At 40.5% G+C, this 18,282-nt stretch overlaps 1 protein-coding gene across 1 annotated transcript in view; it reads left to right on the top strand.

Moving 5' to 3' along the window:
- The window catches only part of LOC111139148 (coagulation factor VIII), a 128,782-nt gene that overhangs the window by 64,944 nt on the left and 45,556 nt on the right, over positions 1-18,282 (top strand). The window contains 4 exon segments of the mRNA XM_022491305.1: positions 4,730-7,789; positions 7,792-7,822; positions 15,684-15,837; positions 17,811-18,023. Of these exon segments, the coding sequence (XP_022347013.1) occupies positions 4,730-7,789; positions 7,792-7,822; positions 15,684-15,837; positions 17,811-18,023 (3,458 nt within the window).

Raw genomic sequence — 18,282 nt, 5'->3', positions numbered from 1 at the left:
TCTGATTTGCAAACTCTCTGAGAACAGAGACCTCATTTATCTTATTCATCACCATATCTCTGAAGTTTCTAGTTCCTGGCCTATAGTAAGTGCTTAATAAATATTTTTCCCATTAATGAATGAACCAAGTACAAAAAGATTATGAAAGATTATGAAGCAGTATGTATAGTATGTTGTAATTGTCAAAATCTAGATCAAAGAAAATGTCTGTATGTGTATGAGTGTATAAACGGGGAAAAATATTTTAAATATCAATATTTTGAAAAGCTTCTAGATTATTTTGGTGATCACTTAAATTCTAAAGACAAATTAAAACTCTGCTTTATGTGTCTTGAGGAAAAAATTTTAATAGAGCATCACTAATTACAAAGCTGAAGCTGCAGCCCCTAGAGAAGATCTCTTGTGTTCAATGTGGTCAAGTCTGATCCCTTTTGTTTATTTTTTGGGGGTAAAATTCACCATTTTTGCCATTTAAAAGTACACAATTCAGTGGCTTGCAGCACATTCACCGTGTTTTACAACTATTACTATTATCTAATTGAGAATATAGCATCCGCCAGCCTCAGGGCTTGAGTGGCTAATGTCGCCCTGCTTCTCAGGACCTGAGGCACCCCTACAGTCCCCCATCATCCCTGGGGCCCAAGCACCAAGCCGCCAGGTCACCTCACCCACCAGGGCCTAGGGATGGATGATCTGTGCCTGCCTGAGCTTTGGCCACTGCCACTAGCACAACAGACACTGTTGCCACTCTGCATGTCTGCGCCCTGAAACCCAGCACTGCTGCTACTGCCTGCACCCCTCTGCCCCAGAACACTCACATGCTAGACCCGGCTCCAGGATGTTCCCGGCTCCAGGACGGGTGAAAAGGACAACAAGACGACCCCAGCAGCCTCTATCACCTGGGAGTCCAACCGCTCTAACAACCACTGCTACCAGACACAGCTCTGGCCACCAATGGAGGCCCTCCCTCCATTTTTCACCAACACTGACCTCAGCTGACAGAGCTGCATAGAAATGATGCTGCTGTGCCCTCCCTGGACCTGGAGCTGCTGAACCCCAGATAGCACACTCCGAGCCACCCACAGGTGAAAGTCATTCCCAGGGGTGCCTGGGTGGCTCAGTGGGTTAAAACCTCTGCCTTCAGCTCGGGTCATGATCCCAGGTCCTGGGATCGAGCCCCGCATCGGGCTCTCTGCTCGGCAGGGAGCCTGCTTCCTCCTCTCTCTCTCTCTGCCTGCCTCTCTGCCTACTAGTGATCTCTGTCTGTCAAATAAATAAATAAAATCTTAAAAAAAAAAAAGAAAGTCATTCCCAATCAAGTCGGTCCGTACAGACTGGAGGAGGTAATTGCTCCCTCAGATGTGCAGACATCAGTGCAGGGCCACAAGAGAGCCTGATGCGACCAGAGGAACACAGTAACTTTTCAACGACTGACCCCAAAGACATGGAAATCTACAAATTGCCTGTGAAGGAACTCAGACTTATTCTTTTAAGGAAGCTCAGCAAGATACAAGAGAACACAAACAGGCGATTCAATAAAACTAGGAAAATAGTACATTAACAAAATAAGCTCAAAAAAGAGAAATCATTTAAGAAATTCTGGAGCTAAAAAATACAATGAGTGAAATCATATGGTATTTTTCTTCCTCTGACTTAATCAAACAAAAGAAAGTGAAATAAGTCAGAAAAAGGATCTGTGAACCTAAGGACCATTAAATTTTCCCCAAGAAGACATACAGATAGCCAATAGGTATATGAAAAGGTGTTCAACATCACTTGTTATAAAAAAATGTAAATCTAAATCAAAACCAAAATGAGATACCGCCTCACATCTGTTATGATTCCTATTAAAAAAAGACAAGACTGGAAGGGATTATGCTGAGTTAAATAAGTCAAGCAGAGAGAGTCAATTATCATATGGTTTCACTTATTTGTGGAGCATAACAAACAGCATGGAGGACAAGGGGAGATGGAGAGGAGAAGGGAGTTGAGGGAAATTGGAAGGGGAGGTGAACCATGAAAGACTATGGACTCTGAAAAACAATCTGAGGGTTTTGAAGGGGCAGGGGTTGGGAGATTGGGGGAACCAGGTGGTGGGTATTAGAGAGGGCATGGATTGCATGGAGCACTGGGTGTGGTGCAAAAACAATGAATACTGTTATGCTGAAAAGAAATAAAAAATTTTTAAAAAAGACAAGAGATAACAAATGCTGGTGAAGATGTAGAGAACAGGGAACACTGATGCATTATTGATGAAATGTAGACTAGTGCAGCCACTCTGGAAAACAATATGAGGTTCCTCACAAATTAAAAATAGAATGATCCAGCAATCCCGTGTCTGAGTGTGTAGCCAGAGGAAATGAACTCAATAATGAATTTTTTGAAATTATCCATAATGCACTGTAGCTCCATCCACATCATTGTGAATGGCAAGATTTCATTCTTTTTTTTTTTTAAAAGATTTTATTTATTTATTTGACAGAGAGAGATCACAAGCAGGCAGAGAGGCAGGTAGAGAGAGAGGAGGAAGCAGGCTCCCTGCTGAGCACAGAGCCCAATGCGGGGCTCGATCCCAGGACCCTGAGATCATGACCTGAGCCGAAGGCAGCGGCTTAACCCACTGAGCCACCCAGGCGCCCCAAGATTTCATTCTTTTTGATGACTGAGTAATACTGCATTATATATACACCCAATCTTCTTTATCCATTTGTCAGTCAGTGGACATGTGGGCTCTGTCTATCGTTTAGCTACTGTTGATAGTACTGCTGTGAACATCAGGGTACATGTAGCCCCTTGAATTTGTATTGTTGTGTCCTGTGACCTAACATTATTTTACACCATCAAAAATATCCTTTAAATGTCATGAAATTAGGCTCCCAATCCACAAGCTTACATTCACTATGGAATCAAATAAGATTTCATTTCTTATTTTTATGACTTGTTTTATAGAAACTTCTAATTGTTTTACTGTTCTTATTATGTTTTCCCTTTAGTTACTCTCTTTTTGTTCCCAAGAGTTTTATCATACAATGTATTTATTTTACTTAGAATCTGACCTCCTAGACCCATGCATCCTCCTTCTGTCTGGGCTGGTTCTTTCTAGAATTGACTGAGTATCAATTATTAACTTGGGACTTTTCTTCATCCTTGTTCAGGAAAGGTGCCCATTTCCTGGACCCCATGTCATCCTGTTTTTTTAATATACAGTATACTCCTTTGTTCTGGTAGAAAACATACCCTCATCACTTCCTGACAGTGTTTGCTTTAGAGGTAGATTTTCTAAATCTTTGATGATAGAAAATGTATTTTCATTTCCCACTCGATTGGTTATCTGGCAGCACATAGAGTGCAATATTCCAACATGCATTTGACCAGAAAAACCTTTTCCATGGGCATCCCATTATTTTACAGGGGAAATATACTCGGGGGGGGGGGGGTCCCTTAGAGGTAAAGCTGGATTTGGTTAAGATTTTGCTTGCAAATGTCATGCAAGATGATGAGACTGTGAAGGTACCTGATGGGTGTATTTTTTTTACTTATGTTTATGCATCTACTGTACCACTATGCAATTCCTTCACTTGAATAATCCTGTTCATAGTAGAAATTAATATTGCTAGCCTTGTAGTGTAATTTTATATTATGTATTTCCTAACCCTAAGTCCTACTCCCTGGTGCTTACTTATCCTGAAATTGATGACAGTGGAAGCTACTCATGTGTAATATGATTTGAATACTTTATATGATAGCATAGATACTATTAGCCTCATTTATAAATTAGAAAACTGGAGCTCAGAGAGCTTAGTTGACTTGCTCAAAGTCACACAGCTGGTAAATGGTAGAGCTAGAATTTGAACCCAAGCAATCCAACTCTGAGAACCTGTGCCATTATGTTATATAGCAATAATAGCTAAGCTGCATGAAGTTTCATGAATTAAGTCATTATCATCATCAAAGAGTTCTGTGTGGGGGGCGCCTGCTGGCTCAGTCAGTTAAGCATCCTACTCTTGGTATCAGCTCAGGTCATGATCTCAGGGTGTATGATCGAGCCCCATGTCGGGCCCTGCATTCCGCACCAAGTCTCCTTGAGATTCCTTCCCCTTCCCCTTCCCTCTCCCTCCTCCTCTGCTTCTGCCTCCAGTTCACATGACCTCTTTCTCTCTCTCTCCCTCTCTAAAATAAAAAAAAAGTCTTTTAAAAAAGATTTCTGTGTGACTATTAAGACTCTCCACTATTGGGAGCCCGTGGGTAGCTCGGTCAGTTACACGTCTGCCTTTGGCTCAGGTCATGGTCTCAGGGTCCTGGGATTGAGCCCTGCATCAGGCTCCCTGCTCATCAGGAAGCCTGCTTCTCTCTCTCCCACTCCCCCTGCCTGTGTTCCCTCTCTCACTGCCTCTTTCTGTCAAATAAATAAATAAAATCTTTAAAAGACTCTCCACTATTGTGTGTGTCAATTACATTTCTCCATTTTTTTCCTGATATCTATTAACTTTTAATCACAGACCTTTCTTGTGATTATAGACAGATATACCACAATAGCAGCAGTGTAAAAACCACTTTCACTACCATTGTTGGACTGTTTATGTGCCAGGGATTTAACCTGATGACCTGTAATACAATGGTACTGACTAGTATTTTTTCATTATCTGGAAATAGAAGAGAACAACTAATACATAACTTGCTTGGGACCTGGGTTGTAAATAACCAGAGTCTTATTCTTCCTCATCTCCAGGTCTATGGGTTCTGGGGTGCCACAATTCAGACTTTCGGAACAGAGGCATGACAGCCTTACTGAAGGTTTCTAGTTGTAATGGGAACATTGGTGATTATTATGAGGACACATATGAAGATATTCCAACTTCCTTGCTGAATGAAAACAACATCATTGGACCCAGAAGCTTCTCCCAGAATTCAAGGCACCCTAACACTAAGCAGAAGCAATTCAAAGCCACCACAAGCCCAGAAAATGACATAGGGAAGATGGAGCCTCAGTCTGCAGAAAGAACGCAGCTGCTTAAAGCACAAAGTGTCTCCTCTAGTGATCTGTTGATGCTGTTGGGACAGAACCCTTCTCCACATTTATTCTTACCTGATCTCCAGGAAGCCACACATGAAGCTGAGGATCATTTACTTGGAGCAACAGAAGGAAACAAGGGCCCATCTGAAGTGGCAAGTCTGAGACCAGAGCTCCATCACAGTGGGGACCAAGTATTTACTCCTAAGCCAGAACTGCAGTTAAGATTAAATGCGAATTTGGAGACACCTGCAACAGTAGAGGTGAATAAACTTGATTTAAAAATTTCTAGTTCATCAGACAGTCTAATGACTTCACCAACAATTTCATCAGAGAAGTTGGCAGCAGGTACTGAAAAGACAAGTTCCTTAGAACCTCCAAATATGTCAGTTCACTTTGATAGTCATTTAGGCACCATTGTAAATTCATCTCACCTTATTCAGTCCAATGTACCTTTGGGCTTGAGTGAAGGAGATAATGATTCCAGGTTGTTAGAAGCAGCTTTAATGAATAGTCAAGAAAGTTCACTGGGGGAAAATGTATTATCAATGGAGAGTAATAGGTTATTTAAAGAAGAAAGAGTTCGTGGACCTGCTTCATTAGTCAAAGATAATGCTTTATTCAAAGTTAATATCTCTTTGGTAAAGATGAACAAGACATCAATTAACTCAACAACTAATGGAAAGACTCATGTTGATGTCTCAACACTATTTATTGAGAACAGTACATCAGTCTGGCAAGATACTATATTAGAAAGTAATACTGAGTTTCAAAAAGTGATTTCTTTGGTTCATAATGAAACATTTATGGAGAGAAATATTACAGCTTTGGGGCTAAATCATGTGTCAAACAAAACTACTTCATCAAAAAATGTGGAAATGGCCCACCAAAAACAAGAGGGCCCTATGCCACTAGGTATGGAAAATCCAGATCTATCATTCTTCAAGATACCGTTCTTGCCAGATTCAGCAAATTGGATAAAAGAGACCCATGGCAAGAACTCCCTAAGCTCTGAGAAAAGGCCCAGTCCAAAGCAGTTAACATCTTTAGGATCAGAAGAATCTGTGAAAGATCAGAATTTTTTGTCAGAGGAGAAGGTGGTAATAGGAGAGGATGAATTTACAAAGGACACTGGACTCAAAGAGATGATTTTTCCAAAGAATAAGAGCATATTTTTTACTAACTTGGCTAATGTCCAAGAAAATGATACATACAATCAAGAAAAGAAATCTCAGGAAAAGATAGAAAGAAAGGAAAAATTAACCCAAGAGAATGTGGCTTTGCCTCAGGTATATACAGTGATTGGCACTAAGAATTTCCTGAAAAACCTTTTCTCGCTAAGCACAAAGCAAAATGTAGAAGGTTCACATGAGCAGCCACACACTCCAGCACTTCAAGACACCAGGTCATTAAATGACTCTGCACATACAGAAGGGAGTCACATGGCCAATTTCTCAAAAATAAGGGAAGAAGCAAACTTGGAAGGTCTGGAAAATCAAACAAATCAAATGGTAGAGAGGTTTCCAAGCCCTACAAGGATGTCTCCTAATCCAGGTCAGCATCTTATTACTCATCGTGGTAAACGGGCTTTGAAACAACCCAAACTCTCACTAGAAGAAATAAAGTTTGAAAGGAGGGTAACTTTGAATGACACCTCAACCCAGTGGTCCAAAAATATGACCTATTTGACCCAGGGCACCCTCACACAGATAGAGTACAATGAGAAAGAAAAAAGAGCCATCACTGAGTCCCTCCTATCAGATTGTTCTATGAGAAATCATGGCCTCATGCAAATGAATGACTCTGCGTTACCTTTTGCAAAAGTATCAGCATTTCCATCAATTAGACATACAGATCTGACCAAGATCTCATCCCAAGACAACTCCTCTCATCTTCCAGCATCAGCTTGTAATTATACCTTTAGGGAGAGGAGTTCTGGGGTTCAGGAAAGCAGTCATTTCTTACAAGAAGCCAGAAGAAATAACCTTTCTTTAGCCTTCCTAACCTTAGAAATGATTAGAGGTCAAGGGAAGTTCAGCTCCACAAGGAAAAGTGCCACAAACCAACCCACATACAAGAAACTTGAAAGCCCTGTTCTCTTTAAACCAGACTTGTATAAAACATCTGGCACAGTTGAATTACTTCCTAAATTTCATGTTCATCAAGACTCTTTGGCTACAAAAACCAGCAATGATTCTCCTGGCCACCTGGATCTCATGGAAAAGATCTTTCTTCAGAAAACTCAGAGACCTGTTAAACTGAATAAAACAAACAGACCTGGAAAAGCGCCCTTTCTGAAATCAACAGAAAGCTCTGAGAAGATTCCCTCCCAGCTGCTGGGTCCCCTTGCTTGGGAGGACCACTCTGCTACCCAGATAAGAGAAGAGTGGAAATCCCAAAAGAAGTCACAGAAAAACACAGCTTTTAGGAGAAAGGACACCATTTTGTCCCTGGGCCCTTGTGAAAATAATCATTCAAAAGCAGGAATAAATGAAGAAGAAGATAAGCCCCAAAGAGAAGCCACCTGGGCACAGCAAGGAGGTACTGGAAGGTTGTGCTCTCAAAACCCACCAGTCTCAAAACGCCGTCAAAGGGAAATACCCGTTAGTACTCCTCAGCCAGAGGAAGACAAATTTGAGTATGATGACAACTTCTCGATTGAAATGAAGAGAGAAGATTTTGACATCTATGGCGAAGATGAAAATCAGGGCCTCCGCAGCTTTCAGAAGAGAACACGACACTATTTCATTGCTGCAGTGGAGCGTCTCTGGGATTATGGGTGAGTAGATCTCCCCGAGTCCTAAGAAACAGGTATGGGTGCATTGATTATTCCTCTAGCCTGCTATTGCAACATTTGACTTTCCCAGGTGCTGAAATAATGAAAAAGGCACAGAGTATCTGCAGAATGAGACTCCAAAGATTGCTTATAAAGGAAGGGAGAATCCTGAGATCCAGGTAGCAAAGTCTAGAGGAAGCCAAGGAGTAAAGAGATGGTTAGATGATGATACCCACAATGAGAGTTAGAGGATAACACATCCAGAAGGCATGAAACTCTTACTCTAGTGAGATGGAGGAGAAAAGAGGCTTACAAAAGGGTATAGGAATCAAGGTCAAGAAGCATCATGGGGATCAGGTAGAAAGTCAACCTTATGAGCTGGAGGAATAGTCTTAGTCTTGTGAAAAGGTTCTGAGAGAGGCAGGAGGAAGAAGTGAAGTGTGTGATGAAGAGGTTGAGGATGCTGGGACCTAAATGATGATAAGAGGAGAGCTGATGGAGCTCTGAGAGATGTTTCCAGGCAGAGAGAATAGGAAATACAAAGGCCCTGTGAATGGAACAAATCTGAGGAACAAAAAAGGACACTTTCTACCTCAAATGGGCCCTTATTGCTGCATAGCAACTCTAGAGTACTGCCCTAGTCTACTGACTTTCCCACTGTCCTGGACCATTGTCTTGCATTTTCTACTTTTTCCTTAAATCTCCAGCCCCTTTTACCCATTCTCCAACAGCCCTTCTCATTCATAGCTAATGCTTGTGCAGTGAACCTCCAGACTTCCAACACATTTATTGACATCTGTAACCATATCCTGTCTTCATGCTTATGACAATAAATGCACTATGCACCGAAGGCCAACCTCTCCAGTTTCCTAGTCAACCATCTCCAACTTTCCGTTACAGTTCATTTTCATCTTACCCAATACTCAGTTCATAGTCAAATTCTGGTTTGTTTGTTTTTTTTAATGAAACCAATTGGATTCTTTGATAGAGAGGTGTGGCTGTGAGAGAAAAAGATGAATTAGGAATAACTTCAGTGTTTGGAGTCTGAGGAACTAAAAAGAAGGAATGGTCATTGACTGCCATGGAAAAGGCTGGACAAACAGCAGGTTTTTGGAAGGGACAGAAATTAAGAGACTAATTTTGTACCCGGTAAGGTAGGGAGTTTATATGTGAATCTCAAGTTCAAGGAAGGTATCTGAGATGGAGATATACAACTGGATTTTATCTGCATAGGAATAGACCATCATGAGAATGAGTGTAAACAAAAAATAGGAGAGTTTAAAGAACTGATACCGAGAGCACTCTAACATTTAAAGGTCAGGGACATGAAGAACCAGTGAAGCTGACAGAGAAAGATTGGCAGTGAGGTTAGTAGAAAAATGAAGGAAAATTGGTGTCAGAGAGACCAGCCGAGCTCACACATCAAGGATGGAGTCATCAACTATCAAATACTGAGAATTAGTAATGTAAAGATCAACAGTGACCTTGAATGTGTAGTTTTTATGGAATAATGGAAATAAAAGACTTTTTAGAGTGGTTTAAAGAAAGAATATGTGGAAAAGAGTCCAGCTACTTCTCCCCATTTCAGTGGCTACCAATCCAGTCTAAACCATCCTCAGCTCTCATGCAAATTGTTGTAATAGCCTCTGAACTAGACTTGCAGTCTCCAGCATAGCAGCTAAAGCACATTTTCAAATTGTAATTCTGATTCTCATTCTCTGCTCCAAACCTCCCAGTGGATTTCCATCTCCCCCTTAGTAAATTCCAAAGACCTCACTATGGCCTTCAAGTTTCAAAGATTTGACCCTCTGAAACCTCTGACCTCATCTCATACCATTGTTTCCTGCTCACCATGTTCCAGCCACACTGGCTTCATTGCTCTTCCTCAGATGCAACAAATGTATACCTCTCTGTAGGCCTGTGCACTTTGTGTCTCATCCTCTGATATCCTACTGTTGTAGGGAAGCAAGAGCAGGTCTTTTATGTATGTCTGAGCTCCAGAGAGTACCAACTAAATGGTAACACAAGTTCCATGGGCAAGAATAGAGGCAGGGAGACCAGTTAAGAGGCGATTGTAATCATCCAGTAAGAGAAGACAGATTATTTGGATCAAAATAGTGGTGGTAAAAATCAAAAGAAATGGAAAGATGTTGAACATAATTTGAGGATAAGCAGATAGGATTTGCTGTTAGGTTGAATATGGGGGAATGGGGAGAAAGGACTCAAAGAAGATTTTTAGTTTTTTTTTCCTAAGCAACTAGGTGGATGATGATGACGTTTAATCAGATGTGGAAGGCTTGAGGTAGAACAGATTCACTTGAAGAAACACTCAAAGGTCTGTTTGGAACATACTTAGTGTGAGATGCCCACTAGACCTCCAGCTGAGAAGTTGAATAGGCAGCTGGATATGAGTCTAGAGTCCAAGGAAGAGGTCTGTGCTAAAGATGAATAAACTTGGGAGTTACAAGCATATTGACAGCATTTGAATAGACTCGTTGGTATTAACAAGAGAGAAAAAGTAGATGTAAACCATGCCCACTTTAAGATGAGTCCCCAAAGGTCTATGTCCTCAAGGTAACAGTAAACCAGTTAACCTACTTCACTGATGTGCAAATTTCTGTTCTTTTTATTTTTTTAGATTTTATTTATTTATCTGATAGAGATACAGCGAGAGAGGGAACACAAGCAGTGGGAGTGGGAGAGGCAGAAGCAAGCTTCTCACTGAGCAGGGAGCCCGATGCGGGGCTCGATCCCAGGACCTTGAGATCGTGATCTGATCTGAAGGCAGACGCTTAACGATTGAGCCACCCAGGTGCTCCACAAATTTCTTTTCTTAATCATAATTTATGCAACTCTTGGGTTGGCAGTGCCTGCAGACACCTGGCAGAAGAAAACATTAAACTTCTCAACATCCTAGGCCTCAACTTATTTTCACAGATCTTTCAGATACAACATCCAGAACACAAAGATACAGGGTACAGAACAAAATGAAAGAAAGAAAGAAAGAAAGAAAGAAAGAAAGAAAGAAAGAAAGAAGCAAGCCAGCCACAGAAACAATAGAGAACCAAAACAACTCAGAGACTTAAGATCTAGGAATCATATACAGTTATTAAAACACTTATACATCATGTAGAAAGAATTGGTGAACTAGTAGGTAAGTAAAATGAAGTAGTATGGAATGCAGCATGCAGAGATTTTTTTTAATGGAAAATATAAAAGAGATAATAAAAGGCTATGGCCAACTGTATTTTCCACAAGTGTGTGTGCCAATATGTTCTGTCCTATATGCTCTTATACAATATAACCTTGACATTCTCCCATTCAGGAGGTAAAATGTAATCCCCCTCCTCTTGGTCTGGACTGGCATTAGGACTCATTTGTGACCAAAAGAGTATGACAGAAATTTGTGACCTATAGATGTGGTGGAAGTGATGCTGGTTCAGAAAATACCACATAGCTTACATCTAGTTCTCCTGGGATGTCCTTTGTAAGAAATCTGATTACCCTGGTGCTGTCATGCTGGAAATGTCACATGTAGGCCTTCTGGTCATGAGTCTCAGCAAGTTCAGGTTTCCATTATTCTCCACCACGGCATCAGGCACATGAGTGAAGCCATTTTGGACCCTCCAGACCAGCCTGGATGCCAGCTGACCCAGCCAAGCACTGCTGGAATTCTGACGTAGCAGAATTGACAAGTATCATAAAATGGTTGTTGTTTTAAGACACTAACGTTTTAAGGTAGTTTGTGATACAGCAACAGATAACCAGAGGAGACTTAAAGGATAGAGTGTGAAGGATTTACTTCTTTTTAATTGAAATATCAGAAGGAAAGGGAAGTGATTAAAGAAGAAACTGAATATTAAAAATTTTAAAAAGTCATCAATGCACAGATTGAGGAAGTGCAACAAATCCCAAACAGGATGAACTAAAAAAATCAACACCTAGGCATGTTTCATCAGAGTGAAACTTCAGAAAACCCAAAAGTCTTAAAAGCAGGCAAAGAAAAGAGACAGCATACACTTAAACAAGATACAGAAAGGTGATTTTTCAGTAGTGCTAATTAAACATAGAAAACGGGAATGATATCTAGAAGACACTGAAATGCAATAACTGCCCATCAAAAATATGAATCAAAAATCAAGGCAAAATAGAACATTTTCCAACAAACAGAAACAGAAACTTCACCCTAGCAAAAACCCACCAAAACTATTCTAATGATGTACTTGAGACAGTAGGAAAATGATACTGAATGAAAGAGGTGAAAGGCAAGAAGGACTAAAAAAGTAAAGGGTAAATATATGGGTAAATATAAATATAAATATTCTTTGTATAAACTGGCAAAACGTTTTATGAGTTCTAAGATATAATTGGTTTTTTCACAATGGGTTTGCCACCAAAACACAGGTGTCATGAAAACCACCCCTATTTTAGAAAGGAAAACCGCCCCTTAATTGGAAATATCAACACTGTCATCATTGGGCACATAAATTTGGGCCAATCCTCTACTCCTGGCCATCTGATCTATAAATGTGGTGGGATCAACCTAAGAACCATTGAAAAGGAGGCTGCTGAGATGGCAAAGAGTTCCTTCAAGTATGCCAGGGTGTCAGACAAACGGCCAAAAGCAAGTGTGGTGGTTTTTGGTATCTCCCCTTGGAAACTGGAGACCAGCAAGTATTACGTGAGTATCATTGATGTCCCAAAACACAGAGCGTTCATCAATAACATGAGAACAGGCACATCTCAGGCTGGGCAGACCCATGAGCATGCCCTTCTGGCTTACATACTGGGTGTGAAACAACTAATTGTTTACATAATGGATTCCACTGAGCCACCTGCTGCCAGAAGAGACACAAGGAATATGTTAAGGAAGCCAGCACCTATATTAAGAAATTTGGCTACAACCCCAGCACAGTAAGTAGCATTTGTGCCAGTTTCTGGCTGGAGTGATGACAAAATGCTGGAGCCAAGTGCTAACAAGAAATGAGACATCACCCACAAAGATAGCTTTATAAGACTGGTGAATCCCAGACCTGTTCCCCTGAAAAAATAATACATTAGATGGTAATTAAATAATATAATAAATAGACGGCTATGTCAGTGGAACCATACTGCTTGAAACTCTAGATTGCCTCCTGTCAGCAGACCATCCAACTGACAAGGCCTTTTGTCTGCCCCACGAGTACATGCACAAACTTGGTGGTACTGGTACTCTCCCTGTGAGCCGAATGGACGTGTGTCCTCAAAGCTTTGCTCCAGTCCGGTCCGTGTTACAACTGAAGTCTGTTGAAATGCACCATGAAGCTTTGAGTTAAGCTTTTCCTAGGAACAGTGTGGGCTTTGATATCAAGAATGTATCTGTCAGAGGTGCCTGGCTGGCTCAGTCAGTGGAACAGGTGACTCTGGATCTTGAGGTTGTGGATTCAAGCCCCACGTTGAGTATAGATATTACTTAAAAATAAAATCTTAAAATAGAGAATGTATCTGTTAGGGCGCCTGGGTGGCTCAGTGGGTTAAAGCCTCTGCCTTCAGCTCGGGTCATGGTCCCAGGGTCCTGGGATCGAGCCCCGCCTCAGGCTCTCTTCTCAGCAGGGAGCCTGCTTCCCTTTCTCTCTCTCTGCCTGCCTCCCTGCCTGCTTGTGATCTCTGTCTGTCTGTCAAATACATAATTAAAATCTTAAAAAAAGAAGGTTTAAAAATGTTTTAAAAAAAAATGTATCTGTTAAAGATGTTTGTTGTAGCAGTGACAGCAAAAATGGTGACAGCAAAAATGACCCGCCAGTGAAAGTAGCTGGTGATTACCCTGAACCGTCTGAGCCTAATCATTGCTGGCTATGCATGCATGCTGGATTGTTACACACCTCACAATGCACGTTTGCTGAGCTGAAGAAGATTGATCAGTGTCCTGGGAAGAAGTTGGAAGATGACCCCGAATTCCAGTTCCTGTCAAGTCCATATGTACTGGGTGTTTCTTTGGATATCCTCCTCTGGGCCGTTTCACTCTTCACAACATGAGACAGACCGTTGCTATGGGTGTCTCAAAGACTTCTGTGGCTAATAGGGTCACCAAGTCTGCTCAGAAAGTTAAATGAATGTAATCCCTAATAACGGCCACCTCAGTCTTAATCAGTGGTGGAAAAACTATCTCAGAACAATCTCCATTGGCTATTTAAGTTTAATAGTAAAAGACTGCTGGGGCACCTGAGTGGCTCAGTTGGTTGGATGTCTGCCTTGGGCTTAGGTCATGATCCCAGGGTGCTGGGATCGAGACCCTCATCGGACTCCCTGCTTGGTGGGAACCCTGCGGAACATACGTACGCTCAGCAGCTCAACTCTTAGATATGTGCCCCGCAGAAATGCATGCATGCATTCACCAGAAGATGTGTATAAGAAGGTTCACAGCTGGGGGAGAAAAGATTCATAGCAGGAGCAGGACTACGTGTAAGCACCAAAAATTAGAAATGAATGTTCATAATTTTGGTATATTTGCACAACAGAATACAAACTATAGCACACAAATTAGAAATGAATGTTCATAATTTTGGTATATTTGCACAACAGAATACAAACTATAGCACACAACCAGAAACAAAAGAACGTATACAACATGGTTTGCCAAAATGGACAAAACTCAACTGTGTTCTTTAGGGAAGTATATATACATAGTGGTAAAATTATAAAGAAAAGCAAAGAAATAATTATCGTAAATATCACAACAGGGGTTAGGGTTAAGAAGAATGTCACTGGAAAGGCACAGACCGTGAGTCTTCTGTGTTGCTGGTAATGTTCTTGATCTGGATAGTGGTTGCATTTTTATACCAAAAGCACTTTGGTTTTATGTACTTTGTTATACAGTTTTAGTTCACAGTTCCAGCAGATTTTTTAAAAGATTTTATTTGACAGAGAGAAAAAGAGATAGCAAGAGAGAGCACAAGCAGGGGGAGTGGGAGAGGGAGAAGCAGGCCTCCCTATGAGTGAAGAGCCCAATGCGGGGCTCAATCCTAGGACCCCAGCATCATGACTGGAGCCCAAGACAGATGCTGAATGACTGAACCACCTAGGGGCCCCCTAACAGATTTTTTAACTTCTTTTAAGTTTGTTTTTTGTTTGTTTATGTAATCTCTACACCCAACGCAGGGTTTAAACTCACAACTCCGAGATCAACAGTCACCGGCTCTACTTACTAAGCCACTCAGGCACCCCCAGATTTCTTTTTAAGTAGAGGGAAGAAGTCCAAGGATTGAACCCTGGGGGCTGTTTAATATTCAGAATTTGTTTATAAGTCCTACATGCATTTAACATTCAACAAATACTTTTTGACCACCTACTATGTGCCAGGCACTTGTTCCAGCTGCTGGGAATACAGCAGTACAGCAGTGGACAAAACAGACAAAACCCCTGCTTTCGTGGAACTTCTACACTAGTGAACCCTGGAGAGAGGGTATGTCAGGAAGATGGAGTGGTTACCTATGCAACATGTTGCTTGCTTGTCCAATAAGATGAGGACATAACAAAATTGATTATCAGCTGTAATAAGCCACTCACATGGTCTGGATAGTGTCTCCATCTTGCATGATCTTCATTTAGATCTCTTTTGTAAGCTCTCAACCTCTGTATTTGCCAATTTAATTTACATAGATGTCCCGTGTGTTTAAAACTCTATACCCCCACCTACTTCTCCAGGGTTGCCCATCTCAGTGAGCTGCATCACTGTCCAGCCACTTGCCCAAATCAGAAACCTGGACGTTGTCTGTACTAACTCTTTTCTCCTTTCTTCGCTCCAGCTCATCATCAGCTCTATGGAAGTGTCTCCAGTACAGGAAGGGCGAGAATGTCAGGTGTTTCTACCTACCTGATCCATGAAGATACTGTTTTTTCTCTGCTTTTTTCCCCCAGGGCTCAAGGTAGGGATGTCCCTCAGTTCAAGAAGGTGGTTTTCCAGGAATTTACTGATGGGTCTTTTACTCAGCCCTTATACCGTGGAGAACTAAATGAACACCTCGGACTCTTGGGGCCATATATAAGAGCAGAAGTTGAAGACAATATCATGGTGAGTTTAGAACAATGAAGTTATAGGAAAATTAATCCTGTATGTATATTTTTGTCTCTGTTTATAAAAATAATGTATTTTCACTTTCTGAGAATTTTGAAGTGTAGAAAATTAAGAAGTTAAAAAATAATCCCATAACTACCATTTTGGTGTATGTTCTCTTTGTCCTATGTATTCTTTTCTTTATGTGCTCAAAATTATGCAACGTGTAATTTTACCTCTTCTTTTTAAAAAAAAAAAAAAAGGTTTATTTATTTATTTATATTAGGAAGAAAGAAAGAGAGAGCAAGAGTGGGAGGGGCAGAGGGAGGAGAGAGAATCCCAATGTGAGGCTGAATTCCACAACCCCGAGATCACAGCTCTTCTTTTTGGACTAAATAGCATATTGTCAATATTTCTTCTTTTTTAAGATTTTATTTATTTATTTGACAGACAGAGATCTCAAGTAGGCAGAGAGGCAGGTAGAGAGGAGGAAGCCGGCTCCCCGCTGAGCAGAAAACCTGATGCGGGGCTTGATCTCAGGACCCTGAGATCATGACCTGAGCCGAAGGCAGAAGCTTAACCCACTGAGCCACCCAGGCGCCCCATATTGTCATTATTTCTTGTGTCATTAGAAATACTTTCTAACTATTTTGTTTTAATGATGGCATAATAGTCTATTATGTGAATTTATGGTTTACTTAACCATTTACTTTGAACAACCTTTTAAATAGTTTGCAATGTTTTCACTAGTTCAATAATGTTGCAATCACAAACCTTTTCCTTGGGTAAAATTCCAGAAGTACAATATACATGAACATTTTAAGACTTTCTCTAAAGAATTATCTGTTAATGTCCTTTGCACATTTGACCTTTTGAGGGAGAACTTTTCTTATCGATTTTTATTACCCTATATTTTTCCAAGTTTGTCATCTTTTAATTTTATTTATAGTGATTTTTGAAATAAAACAGGTTTGAATTACTGATAGTAACCCATAAATCTTTCTTTTATGACACACAGCTTTTATGTTTATAAAAATCCTTTCCTATACAAAGACTTTTTTCTTAAAAGCACTTATACATTCAACTTTTTTTTTTACAGTTTAATTGCTTAACATTTAACCTTTTATTTTATTTATTTATTTTTTAACACTTAACCTTTTAACCCATTAGTAATTCCTGTAGACTACAAGTTATTTTGGTGCATTGTGTGAGCCAAAAATGAAAGTAGCTTATTCTTTTCCAAAAATCGTCATCCACTGGCCCAATTGATTATTTACTTTAAGGATATAGAAGGATCTAAAATTATGGAATTGTCAGCAATTCTTTTTCTGTTTTGATTCTTATTTTAGTTTATATATGTCCTGTGAAACATGTGTAATTTTTTGAAATCTGAAGTCTTTTTTTTTAAGATTTTATTTATTTATTTGACAGAGAAAGATCACAAGTAGGCAGAGAGGCAGGCAGAGAGAGAGAGCAGGGAAGCAGGCTCCCTGCTGAGCAGAGAGCCCGATGCGGGGCTCGATCCCAGGACCTTGGGATCATGACCTGAGCTGAAGGCAGAGACTTAACCCACTGAGCCACCCAGGCACCCTGAAATCTAAAGTCTTTTTTAAAGATCATATGCATTCATCCTGGAATTTGTCATAAGAACCACACGTGTTGATTCTTGGGCTTATGGTCTCTGAAAACCCCTGGGGTGATATTTTCCCTTTTACTTTTGAACAGCTTTTCAGTATTTAGGAATTTTCTCTTCTGCAACTTTGAGCTCATGCTTTAAAGATTTTAGAGTTCAAAAATACCTCAGTTTCCTCTGTAGATAGAGTGTGAGGTTTGGGTCCTGACAACACCCATCCTCTGTACCACTTCCTCTGGATAAACCCCAAATAGGTATTGCTGTTAGGGATATAAACCTTAAGCTAAGGACTTTATATGATCCTAAAACATGTTACTCAAATTCTTTTTTAAATTTTGTATTTACTTTTTCTCTGCAGGTAACTTTCAAAAACCAGGCCTCTCGTCCCTACTCCTTCTATTCTAGCCTTATTTCTTATGAGGAAGATCAGAGGCAAGGAGCAGAACCTAGAAGAAAGTTTGTCAACCCTAATGACACCAGAATTTACTTTTGGACAGTGCAGCAGCATATGGCCCCCACTAAAGATGAGTTTGACTGCAAAGCCTGGGCTTATTTTTCTGATGTTGATCTGGTAAGCAGATGGACATTGCACTGACCACTTACTGGTTTAGAAGAAATGGACTTCGTGTTATCTGCTGAGAATTTTTCTATTTACTGTAAGCTTAATGGGAAGATTCCGATAGGGGAGGTGCCATCATATTTGTGTTTGAGAATGATCACTCTGGAACCTACCAGATCAGGATTGGTTTGGAGTGGCATGGAAGTTGATAAGAGATCTATCCTGGTTCATAGGCGAGGGCATTCATGTTCATAGGATTGATGTCTTCTTT

The sequence above is a fragment of the Enhydra lutris genome, unplaced genomic scaffold, assembly GCF_002288905.1.
Source record: "Enhydra lutris kenyoni isolate GAN:26980312 unplaced genomic scaffold, ASM228890v2 scaffoldscaffold96, whole genome shotgun sequence".
In the NCBI taxonomy this organism is placed as follows: domain Eukaryota; kingdom Metazoa; phylum Chordata; class Mammalia; order Carnivora; family Mustelidae; genus Enhydra; species Enhydra lutris.
The sequence above is the reverse complement of the archived record's forward strand: the minus strand, read 5'-3'. Positions and strand labels throughout refer to the sequence as shown.